This window comes from Zootoca vivipara, chromosome 8, assembly GCF_963506605.1.
Source record: "Zootoca vivipara chromosome 8, rZooViv1.1, whole genome shotgun sequence".
NCBI lineage: Eukaryota > Metazoa > Chordata > Lepidosauria > Squamata > Lacertidae > Zootoca > Zootoca vivipara.
This window is the reverse complement of record NC_083283.1, coordinates 31,291,231-31,304,386: the sequence shown is the minus strand read 5'-3', so window position 1 is coordinate 31,304,386 and position 13,156 is coordinate 31,291,231. Positions and strand designations below refer to the sequence as shown.

General features: G+C 39.1%; 1 protein-coding gene across 9 annotated transcripts in view; it reads right to left on the bottom strand.

The window, feature by feature from the left end:
* Positions 1-13,156, bottom strand: part of JPH1 (junctophilin 1) — an 83,389-nt gene that overhangs the window by 35,210 nt on the left and 35,023 nt on the right. For all 9 annotated transcript variants that reach the window (XR_004693173.2, XR_004693174.2, XM_035124538.2 and 6 more), the window contains exon 3: positions 4,869-4,987. Coding sequence is in view for 7 of the 9 variants with exons in the window: in XM_035124538.2 (XP_034980429.1) it covers positions 4,869-4,987 (119 nt within the window). In the remaining 2 variants the exon portion in view is untranslated. The remainder of the gene's footprint in view (positions 1-4,868; positions 4,988-13,156) is intronic.

The following is a 13,156-nucleotide window of genomic DNA, read 5'->3' as shown; positions in this document are numbered from 1 at the left end:
GATTTTCACTTCTTGAAATATGGCAACCCTAGCTAGCTTACTGTGGCAACTCCCTGAGCTCTTTGCTACTGTGGCGATTCCACATCTTTCCCTAGAATACACCTGATGTGCCTGTATATTTATTATCACATAGCATAGATCACGGGTGGCCAACTCCCAAGAAACTGTGATCTACTCACAGAGTTAAAAACTGTCAGTGATCTACCCCCCTTTTTGGGGTTCAGGTCAAAGTTGTTGAACTTTTCCTAGGAAGGAGGAAGACCGATTGAACGGGGGGGGGGGGTGGTTCAGGTCAAAGTTGTTGAGTTTTTTCAGGGAGGAGGTAAAATGTTGAGCTTTTCTTGGGGGAGCCACAGTTGTTCAGCTTCTTTGGGGGGAGCCAATGATCTACCAGTGATCAACTGCAGACATCCAGTGATCTACCGGTAGATCACGATCTACCTGTTGGACATGCCTGGTATAGATGAAGTTTATATATTTTTTCTAATGATTCAAATAGCCGAATAACAAAAAAATAAGTAACTCCCTCTTGCTCACTTTAGTTAGGCAACATTTTCTGACATTCAGTAAAAAGATTACAACAGTAAAAAGATGACAAACTACTGCAAGGATGGCATAAGCAACAAACTGTTGTATAGCTGTAAAATTAGACCAATAAATATTTTTTTACTCATAATATCTGGCAGAGATTCCTTATATTCAGGTTTTAGTGTAAGAACTGACACATTTGTTTCATAGGTAATATTTTCAGCCAATGAGCTTGGTACTTAACACACATCATATAAAAGAAAAAAGATTTGAAAACTGGGGAGAGTGTTTTGCTTTCAGTATATATGGACTCTTTAAGTGGATTAGTGCTCACTTGCATTCAAGGGAGAAAAGACGCTCAAATAAGGCAAGATGCTAGCTGTCTGCAATTTTTTTTTCTTTCCATAAAAAACCCCCCACACTCTTGTGGAGTTCCTATGTGCAGGCATGTACTCATTAAAGGACAGATTGCTTGCTTTTCACGCTAAGCATTTCTAGTCAAGAAAAGGGTAAAATTACATTTCCCCACAATATTGTCTTTCAGGACAATTTGACACAACAAGAGACTGTTGCCTAGCTACAGTCAGGAAGTGCAGAGAGCTGCCATGGCTAGAAATGGGAACTGTCAGATTTTTGTGCTGATGTCACAAATGAAGAGCAGGTTGATGGGTAAGGTGTGATGTGTATTTAGGCTTCAGGGCAGCTCAATCCATCCAGCAAACCTACTGTGTCCTCCTGACTTGGAAAAAAATACGAAGGCTTGGACTATGCTTGCCTACCTGGAAGACTTACGTTCTGGCTTCTGGCTCTAGCTTATTAGCATTCAGCTGCCTGAGGTCTAAACTAGACAATATGGCAGAGTTCCATGATCAAATCCACTATTCCTTCTAGCAGCTTCACTCCCGCAGCACCAATTTATCAGCATCTGCTCACACATTTCCACTGTCTCATCTAGTTTTCTCCTAAGGTCTATGACTGGCAGGCAGGACCAGGGTGGATAAAAATCAATGATTTTTTTTTAAAAAAATAAAATCAAAAAATCGGATTTTTTAATTTAAATCGGATTTTTTTATTTAAATTGGATTTTTTTATTTAAATTGGATTTTTTTTAAATAAAATGCTTTTAGTTTTTTAAAAAGCAATTTATTAAATTTTCCAATAAACACATTAAACAATAACAAAACATTCAACAACAAACACAACAACACACAATAAACACAAATTTTTCTCCTTTTAACGTCTATTCCATTATCTCAAAATCACTATGCTCTGCCGAGCTTTGACTTCCCTCCCTCCTTTCATTTGGTTTTCTTATCCACTCCTATCTCGCAGTTCCTTTACTCCCTCTATTTAAAGTCATTTTGTAGGATTTATTTCAGTCCTGCAAGTGTCTTTAAACTTCTACAATTCCTCTCCATGTAGTCCACAAATTTACTCGTGTCTTTTTGGAACCTTGCCTCTCCCTGGTTTCGGATCCTGCTAGTCAGCCTTGCAAATAGTCCATCATTTTTGTCTGCCACTCTTCAATTGTCGGTAACTCCTGAGTTTTCCATTTTTGGGCTAACAAAGTCCTAGCCATAGCTGCCAAGTTTTCGCTTTTCTCGTGAGGAAGCCTATTCAGCATAAGGGAAAATCCCTGTAAAAAAGGGATAACTTGGCAGCTATGGTCCTAGCCGCGGTTGTTGCATGCATAAATAATACTTGATCTCCTTTTGCAATCTCCTGACCTATATGACCCAATAAAAAAGCCTCTGTTTTTGGGGGGAAAGTGTATTGAAAAATCTTTTTCAGCTCATTATATATCATTTCCCAAAATCTTTTAATTTTTTTGCATGTCCACCACATATGATAAAATTCACCATCCTTCTCTTTACATTTCCAGCATGTTTTACTACTCATCCTATACATCTTAGCTAATTTTACTGGTGTTAAGTACCATCTATACATCATCTTCAAGACATTTTCTTTCAGGGCAGTACATGCAGTAAATTTCAATGTTTGATTCCACAATTTCAGCCACGCATCGTATTCAATATTATACCCAAAATCTTTTGCCCATTTTATCATCACTAAATAAAATGCTTTTTGAGGAAAATATATTACCATCCAAAGGTTATTCCATCATGAAATAAAGATTAGTTTTTTAATTATGTATGTAGAATAAGGTTGTACATGTTTAATTTTTTTGGTAAATAAATTCCATTAATCCATTCACAATGTCATGCTCTTCCAGAGGTTTTTGTAAGATTATTGGGCAGTTTCTCTGCCTGCAAGATATTATCACAGATGCTTGGTTTACTTTTGCAGTTCTCAAAACTGAATTTGACTCAACAGAGATCACATGCCTCTTCTTCACAGCAAAAATGTTATAACATGAACAGAGTTGAGAAAAAGACCTTAATCCTATTGTTCTACAAACCTATGAATACAGAATCAACCCCTTCAGTGCTAAGTTTCAAGAAGTTCAGTGAATAGAATAGAAACACTATTTTTCTGATTGTTTGGAGTGGACAGTATTTAAGTTTTTCATGTGTAGGCTGGGCTGACAGTCTAAGTTTCTTAATATATATATATATATATTGTTTTTGTTTAGCCAAATTACTTAACAAACATGGATGTTTGTTTAAGCAAATAACATATGCTGTAATGTTATTGTTTCAGTTTAATAAATCTATTTAAATTGTTATTATTAAGGTAATTATTCTTTTTCTCCTGCCTAAGTACAACAGAAAAGTTGTCCAAATACAGTATGAATGATTAACCTATTAAACTGGGGATAAAAAAACTAATATGAAAAGTTGTTACCGGTATTCTAAAAATCTTCATCTACCAGCATATTAAAGTTATACCAGCAAGAATTAGTCTTTATGTAGAAAACTATGATTTAAATCAAGCCTTACTGACTAGTGATTTAAATCATGATTTAAATCGTGATTTAAATCAGTTTGATTTAAATCAAATCCACCCTGGGCAGGACTGAGGCTATCTGATGCATCACTGAATTTTTGTAGCACCTATCAGCAAGCTTTGGAGCTGCTACAACCTAATTGAGTTAGGAAACAGAAATAACTGGGAAATGGTTATCTGTGGATAACAACTTTGAAATTATTTTCTTTCTTCTGAAACATTTAGAATTCCAATTTTTAAAACCTATTTTATTTGCCAAGTACTTAAGGCTGGTGTTTTTTGTTTTTTGTTTGTAAATACCGGTAAGAGTCTGTTAAACATGTGACATCATTTATGCATATGTTACATCAGAAATGTTTTAAGCTGCATATTATTATATCAGAGTGGATCTTAGCTGGCTCTAGAAAAGGTGAAAACATATTTCAAACTTCTAACATGAAGATAGTAAGCATCTGTCTATAAATACCGGTAAGTAACATAGCAAGGGCTTTAAATTACAAGAGCTTTACAGTGGCATTACTACAGGCTCATATATCTTCTTGTGTAGAAATGCCGATATACATTCAGGCAGCTGGTGTAGCATTAGGAATAGCAGGAGGGCTCCAGTTCAAGTCTCAGGTCAATTATAAACTCACTGGCCTTAGACAAACTATCTCTCAGCCTCATGCTGCATTACTCTAGTATGAAGATGATATTGCTCAATAATATGGGTCCTAAGTAATGTCCTTTTAAAAATGATTTCATGATGGAACAGATATGGAAACCTTACACTGTATTAGCTTGTTCTCTTTCAGATAATGCAACACCTCAAACATGCATAAACTTAGACAGAACAGTCCTCTGAGGACACGTTAAGTATCTTGCTCAATATCTGGATTAAGGAGCTGAATATGAATCAGGACCCAAGAATATATGCTAAAGGTCACACGAACCTTTCAGGCAGATATTCTGTAGAGCATGTCATTTCTTTCCTTTCCATGTTAGCTTTTGAAATGGAACTATTAAGCCACTCCTTGGTTTTCATGGGAAGACATGGATAAGAACATTTTTTTATCATGGTATTTCTTTAAGCCATGTTCCAGTTTCATGACACAAATATCTGATTCACTCCTGCTGGTTAAAGAGCCTCCTGCCATGTCACTGGGATCAGTATGTGGGCCACTGAAGAAATGGTTATATTTTGTATCTATTGCAGCATCATTTTTGCAGGGATTGTTGAGCAGTGGCCTTAATATGTTTATTTCTGTAAATCCTCATGCCTTCTGCAAATCACAAAACCCAGAGCATTACAACGTTGTGGAAGCTGTAACACAGGGTTCAATAATGCCCACTTGCTTGTGTAACAAAAATCAACTAGTACAATGGGAATTTTGGGTTGTCTTTTCCCTGCCCCCCCATCATTCATCTACAAAGTCACTCAATTCCCATGTTACCTGGCTGGTAGAAACCTGGGGAAAGTTCTCTGGCGACTGCTCTGGCGATGTCACACTCCTGACGAGCAGATTGGCTGGCTTGATCTGCAGCATCAGCTTTAGCCCTTGCATGCGCAGTTCTGTAGAAGGCATTAAAAATGTGTATGAGCACAGCTGCATCAATACAAGTAATTCATATAAATATGAAAAAAGCCCATCTAGTCCAGCATCATTCTCCCAGGGGGAAACCACATACCCCTGGGAAGCCCAAAAGCAGAGCAACTTGTGATTTCTGGCATTCAGATGCCTATTGCTGCCAACAGTGGAAATAAGCCATAGTCATTGTGGCTAGTAGTCACTGATAGCTACCATATAAAATTCAACACACCAATTTTAAGGGCAATATGCAATATGCCACACAAGGCATATTGCCACTACAGACAAAAAAAGCAGAGCAATGTAAAGGTAGCAGAGTGCTTAAAATGCCACAATATTGTTGTTTTTGCTAACAAATTTACTATGCCAAAAGTTCATGTGAACCACTGTGTCGTTTTTACTACAATAAGCTAACACGACTACTACCCCCTGGACCCCCCCCCCCCCGGGCATTTGACATGAACCATGAACCATTCAGCACCATGGATCAAATTCATGGGGGGCAGAGAGCTATAAATAGTTGGGCATCAGTTTGTAGAACAAAAGCAGCCGAAAAAGTAACATAAGAAAAGATGGGTGCACAGCACACCTGAAACCTTATTTGCCCTTGTTTGCATTTGTTGTTACTTCAGTCACATTGATACAGTTGGTCCAAAGATCAAGGAAGAATAACAAGAGGAACTGTACTGGTAACATGTTTCACAGATAAAGTATAAAAGGCGAGAGGGCAGACAGTATGAGAATATATAACAGTATACCATTTTCCCAAGAAGCATCTGAATAAATCACAAAATGTAAAAATAATTTGCCCTCTTCCATTCTTCTCCATGTAAGTCCTTTTAAAGGAATACCGGGAACTGCAGTTTGTTAGGATGCTAGGAACTGCAGCTAACAAGAGAGAATGAGAAATGAAAGGAACTGGCTCAGCAGCTGATTGCAAGAGATCGGGAGGGAGATAAGAGAGCTAGCTCCCTTCCCGGCCCCTCCGGCCCCTTGCCTAGGCCTCAATTGTTGTCTGCAGAGGGAGACATGTGACTGGCTGATTAGATTATCTGTCTGGAAACTGTAGAAATGGGTCCCTTTCCTAGAGAAGCTGCAGAACTGTGAGTTGAAACAGGATTTTAAAAACAGGATTTTTCCCTTTGCAAGGAAACTCAGCAACTTTGAGCTGATCCTAAAAAATGGAGCTTTCCTCCTTTGCAAAAAAGATGCACAACTCTGAGCTGACCCCCCCCCCCCATGGGGCTTTTCACATTTGCAAAAAAAGCTGCACAACTTTGAGCTGATCCTTTAAAAAAATGGAGCTTTCCCACTTTGCAAAATAAGCTTCCTCAAATATTTATTGGGGGGGGGGGGGCAAAGGCACCCAGGCCTCTAGGAGTTGGCTGCTATGCCTAGGACAATTCAAGAAATTTTTTTCTTCTTGTTTTCCTCCTCTAAAAACTAGGTGCGTCCTATGGAGCGAAAAATACGGTGCAAATTTGTGTGGGTGCATCTTCATGTCTGCAAATGAGATTGTGATAAGTACCTTGAGAGTGTGGTATGAAGAAGAAACCACCAGAGCCCCAGCTAGAAGATGAGTGGAGGGACCTCCTTTCTCCTTTGGCAGAGTCCAGAAGCCCAGGTCATCAATGGACTTACTAGCTGTAACCCATATAGTATAAAGTAGGCTTAGCCTACTGGGGCGCCCTCCAGATCTTTTGGACTACAAGTCCCATCAGCCTCAGCTAGCATAGCCAATAGCCACAATGATGGGAGTCCAAAACATCTGGAAGGAACAACACAGACAGTTCCAGGTATGAAAACTTCACTGAATAAATATTATAAATGGATGCAAAGCCGGTAAAAATACAAATCTCTCAAAAGATAAAAACAGTCCTCCTTCAGTGTGAAAAAGAAGATGCATTGTTATTCCTATCCTGCCCACAAACACAAGAGTTCCTTATTTGCCATTCACTTCATTTTCCAATACATTTTCATGTCTTGCACTTGTGTGTATCGTATACAACCTTTTCTGTCAACAATACATATACAATACATATACCGAAGCCGTATGTCATCACATATGCAAGCAAGGGAACAGACTTCACTCATAAACACAAATCTTGTCTTGATTTTTATGTTAAAATAAGTTATCATACCATTTTCCATTTATCTTCACTCTTTATCTTTTTCTACTGTTCTTCTAACTATCAGACATTTATGCCAATTCAACACATGCTAAAACTCTCAAGCTCTGGCTGTCCCTCTTTTCTGCCCTGACCTGCTGTTCACCCTATGCTTGGGCCCCTGCCTTCTGCTTTTCTCTTTTCCCTCTATGGCCTCCCATAGCATTTGGCTCTCACCCATTCTTCCTGACATTTGTCCTCTCACTCTCTGCCAAACCAGCAAGTAGAGAGTGGCATTTGAGGTTTGTTATAATTTATGCCATTCTTTCCGCAAGACTTCCTTTCTCCATTCCGATTCTGAAACTCAGCTGCTTCTGCTATACATTTTGTCTCTGTTTTAAGTTATTTTGTACTTACTTTCATTCAAGAGCTGCTTCACACATTAAGGATTTACCACTGTTAAGTAAACCATTGCAATTTACTCTGCATGAATATAGCATAGTAGATACACATTTGGAAGTTAGAGTCCCTCCTTTCTCCATCTCATCAGAGGGCTTCTTATGCTAACAAAATTTGGGGAGGAGAAGTTCCCTTGTACAAGTGGAAGTCATTCTACAAGTGCAATGACTTAACTGAATTCAACCCTGGGTGTCTATTTTTATATATAAAGTATTGATGTGCATATAAAAGGTAAAGGGACCCCTGACCATTAGGTCCAGTCGTGACTGACTCTGGGGTTGCTGCGCTCATCTCACATTAGTGGCCAGCATGACAAAGCCGCTTCTGGTGAACCAGAGCAGCACACGGAAACGCCGTTTACCTTCCCACTTGGAACAGTACCTATTTATCTACTTGCACTTTGACGTGCTTTCGAACTGCTAGGTTGGCAGGAGCTGGGACTGAGCAATGGGAGCCCACCCACAATTCTAAGATTAAGAGTCTCATGCTGTACCGACTGAGCCATCCTGAGCCTAAACAAGCTCCTGGGAGAGAAGTGATTTAGAGAGTAAAGAATTTGGACAATATGGTTCTAGGTCCAATGCCAGGCCTTTTGTTCTAAGTCTAGCAACACCAAGCAAAGGATTACTGATGCTGTGCTCTGTTGAACAGATCATCCTTCTGGTAAGTGCAGACTCCTACACATTGGGACATTTATCAGAACTCTTGTGCGTCACATCTTTGTACAGAAAGTACTGACAGATGGAATAAGAATGTGCTGTTTCTGTCATCACTGTTATGGGTATATCTACTCATCTTATAAAAAGAACCTCTTTAGTTTTCACTTTTTAAAATAGCTCCAGAATTAAAATATATTAAAATCAATTGATCGTTTTGAGTATGTTGAGCTATTTCCCACATTTCACTAAGAGAACCTGGAATGAATTTTACAGGTATGAATTAAGATTCTGAAAGCCTTGGTTGGGGGTTAAAATACGCACCCAGAATTCAATGCTGGCCAAGTCCCTTTACTTAACAGCACAGACGAGTGAAGGCAAACATACACCAGGTTTGAGAAATCAAAACAGTCTTGTGTATGTGGATTACATCTATGGATCTCTTTTGGAAAAATAATGTGAGGGCTATCTTTTCTAATAAAATCTGAAACCCATATTCTCACAATTTGGTTGCTCCAACCCTTTAACAATCAGAGTATAAACTTTGGTAAGTTAAGACATATAAAATATATAATTGAAAATGACATATATTCTGCAACACTACACAGGTAAATATCAAAATTAAAGATATAGTAAAAAGCATTACCCAACTCCAAATGACCAGCACATAAATATATCGCTTCCAGTATACTTTTGCCTCATCAAGGTTCCAAATGTGCCAAAAAATATAAAATAACATTAATAATGAACAAAATATAAATGGCCTAAGGTAAAATACCATTATGATAATGGAATTCTGTAACAATAATTAAATTGTGTTATCCTATAAAGGCCCAATACTTACTTGGAGGGGAGAAAGCCAGTTAGACAATGAAAATTAACAATTGCACGGCTCCCCCTGCCACCGTGTCTTGTAAGTAAATAACAGTATTTCCATTAACTGCCTCCATCAATGCTGCTGCAGAAGCAGTTTCTCCTAGTCCAGGTTTCCTTCCCTTGGTGGCAATTTCATGTATGGTACTTCTTTACAATATTATAACAAGGCAGAAAGAGAAGACTCACAATTCTGTTTGCTGCTTTTGTTTGCAAGATCAAATATATCATTAGAAATAGCTAGCTTAAAAAAGTTCACCTTAATCCATTGAAATCAATTGTAAAGAATAGGTGGGGTTGGAGTTGTTCCTTCAAGCTGTTGCTTGGCCCTGTGCGCATGCCCCCACCCCATAACTGTTCACAGTATTGCCATGATGTCATAGCTCTTCTCCCATCTTTTGATACTAGGAGGCAAGTTCCAGTGAATGAATTAAGTGACAGACTGACCAGTGTCAAAGTGATAATTCTTTTAACTCTACAGAATCACATGCTACATCTGTTGTTAGCATGGGTTTTTTGCAAACAGGGAGAAGGAAAGGAGAGAGCAGCAGCAAGTATAGATTGCTGGCAGCAGGATTAAGTGACTGTAAAGTCTACCTCCAAGTACAATATTCAGGGAAGAGGGAAGGAAGAGCTGGTTGGAGAAAGAAATACAAAATTTGTGAAAACAGGGTGGGTTGCATTGCAATGCAACAAGCTGAGAAAGAATTTGTGGGAAATAAGGCATATGATTACTCAGTGGCAAGGTAGCAGTTCAGTTCACCAAATGTTAGCTTACCAACAGCCTTAAATAAAACTTTTATTAAAAGTTGTTGCTACTGAGTGGTATCCACTGTTCACGGTGTAAGCTTCCAGTCAGAGAAAGAGAGTTATGCTTCTGTGAATGGAGCAACACTGGAGCTCATCCACTATCTTCATATTTTAAAAAAGCCTGCAGTATCCTAAGAATGCATTTCTCTTCTCTTGTTTCAGATTGTGTAATGGGTTTGAGAGCAAACTATTGGGCGCGGTTTACTACAATAAGAGTAAACATACATACACGCCATGATGAGCACAACAAAATGTAAGCCAATTTAATTGTACACTTAGTGGGAATTTTACTACTGCAGGAATCTTCACGTAATTCACAAGCAATTAAACTCAAAACAAAGAAGATGGGGGGGGTAGTGTTTACATTTTATGCACCTATTTATTACACCACTACAGGATATGTACTGAGTTCTTTAAATTAGTGGGATTTAAGGAGCCTAGTGACATGCAACTTCAAATCATAGCTGCCAAGTTATCCCTTTTTTACAGGGATTTTCCCTTATGCTGAATAGGCTTCCTCGCGAGAAAAGTGAAAACTTGGCAGCTATGCTTCAAATCTATCTATCATCTATCTATCGATCTATCATCTATCAACATTTCCTATAGTTATCTGATACTTAAAGCAAAATATAACTTTTATAAAAGATGTGAAGAATCACAGCCTAACGAATTCCACCCTCATGGTCTTATGGTCCCCCATGACAATTTCCAGTCTAACCTATCCTTACCTGCCAAACAGAAATATAGGAAGTTGCCTTATATGGAGTCAGAGCACTGATCCATCTAGCTCAGTTCTGTCTATGCTGACTGGCAGCAGCTCTCCAGGGTTTCAGTCAGAGAACATTCCCAGCTGCATCTGCAGGTGCCAGAATAAGCCTGTGCCCTTTCCCAAACATAAACATTGACACCTATGTCTTGGTGATTGAATTGCAAAAAATATATATTACAATACCTGAATATACTCTTGTTCATAACAAGTATATTAAAAGCCTTTGTATACAGGAATTGTAGGTCTGTTCATTTGTTTTTAACAGGTGTTCACTGCTCCAAAAAAGTCCAGTTCGTTCCCCATAATAAAGTTCTACTAATAAAGCATGCTTTTCAAGTTGAGATAAATGATTCAAGCCTTTGGTATCAAATGCTGAATATCAATATTTTTAAATGTTATTTCCCATGATCAGCCTTTGTTTACAAGCACATAATTTCCACCGATCTGAAAAGACACTATGTTTGGATAGGATGATGGAAAGGTTTTTTTCTTCAGCAAGTAAAGTAAAACTGCAACACACTGCAAACTAGCTACCATTAAGCAAATGGAATATTTGTCACAAATCCAAATACATTTCAAGTAGATCCTTTAAAGCAAACTCTAATGTTCCGAGTTAAGCGAGTACTTAGCTCTGTCCTGTACACTTTCATTGCAACGCTTCACTGAATTTTAAAACATGACCAGCACATGACTTATACCTAATTATTCCAGTGGACTGATCAACTTACATCAAATGGCTGGATGATTAAAGTGTTTTAGAGAAACCCCAGGTACAAAGGTACTGTATCATCATATTAGCATTATTTACTAAGCAGAGAGTCCAAAATTGTTCAGAAATGAATATCTACTTTAGGTCAAAGAGTTAGAGCTCTCTACAGAGTAATACATTCATTATACTATGAGTTTTAAAGACTACTTCTCTATTAGGATGCAACAGCACAGAGCAGTGGCTCTCTGAGCCTCTTGGGCTTGTTGATAGGAAGGTTGGCAGTTTGAATCCTGGCAATGGGGTGAGCTCCTGTTGGTCTGTTCCAGCTCCTGCCAACCTGGCAGTTTGAAAGCACGTCAAAATGCCAGTAGATGAATAGGAACCGCTACAGCGGGAAGGTAAACGGCGTTTCCATGTGCTGCTCTGGTTTGCCAGAAGCAGCTTTGCCATGCTGGCCACATGACCTGGAAGCTATACGCCGGCTCCCTCGGCCAATAATGCAAGATAAGCGCGCAACCCCAGAGTCGGTCACGACTGGACCTAATGGTCAGGGGTCCCTTTACCTTTTACCAGCGGGAAGGTAAACGGTGTTTCCATGTGGTCTTGTTTCCATCACGGTGTTCCGTTGCTCCAGAAGTGGTTTAGTTATGCTGGCCACATGACCCGGAAAGCTGTCTGTGGACAAATGCCAGCTCCCTTGGCTTGAAAGCGAGATGAGCACTGCACCCCAGTCGCCTTTGACTGGACTTAACTGTCCAGGGGTCATTTACTTTTAACTTTTACCTATTAATCATAAAATGATTTCATGACTCAGTTCTGTCTCCGCAGATGTTTCTTATGCATTAACTATGGCCGTGTTTACATGTAATAAGTCATGTTTATCTTAAATCCTCCCCTCTACTGCACAGGTCCTTGTGTGTCATCCTCTGCCCCCTGGTCAGCATCCACATAGCTCAAACAAGTACTACTATGACTAGCTGTATCATCCAAACCTGGACTGTGTTTTGTAAGTCTGAAATAAACCAAAGTTTTTTCAGTAAAGTATATACTTCCTTTTTAATCCAAAGCATAGGATGGGGTTCACCTAATGAAACCCATCAGCAAAAGCCCATGTAAGGACCTTACTAAGGAATTAGTAAGGACTTCTGCTTGTGCAGTGGGACTTCTCCCCTCTCCTCCAGCTGTGACCCCCCAATTATCTCAAGGGAATCAAGAGAACACCTAGAACTGTGAGGGGAGAAGGAGGATCCTTCTGTCTATCAAGCCAAAATGCTGACACTGACAGAACAATTAAAATAGCAGAACACTAAATTCCTCCCAGTGTCTGACAGAAAAGGAAATAGTTCAGGTCCCACAAAAGGGTCAAAAATCCTCAAAAGATTATATAAGAGGAGATAGAAAGATAACAGACAGCCTTTGAGGTCAGTCTCATATACTAACCGAACCAAATACTGTAGAATGTTACAGAAGTGACGGGCACAGAAATTCAAGAGTGCAGGCAGGTCACATCAATTATTCTGGCAGGAGCAGGGACAAGTTATATTTCCTTGCCTTCCCTAATCTTGGGCTTCTTCCTCGTGAGTAGATTTGCTGACCATGAATGTTCCAGGATTCTGGCTGAAATGGAATCCTTCTCAGCTAGCATATTTGATGCAGGTGTTAGTAAGTCTGCCAGATGTGGAAGGCTCCATTTCAACAGCCATATTCTTCTCCTTCCCACAAGTTCCAAGGAGAACTTGCTTTCCACATGATGTTTGAACAGACACTGC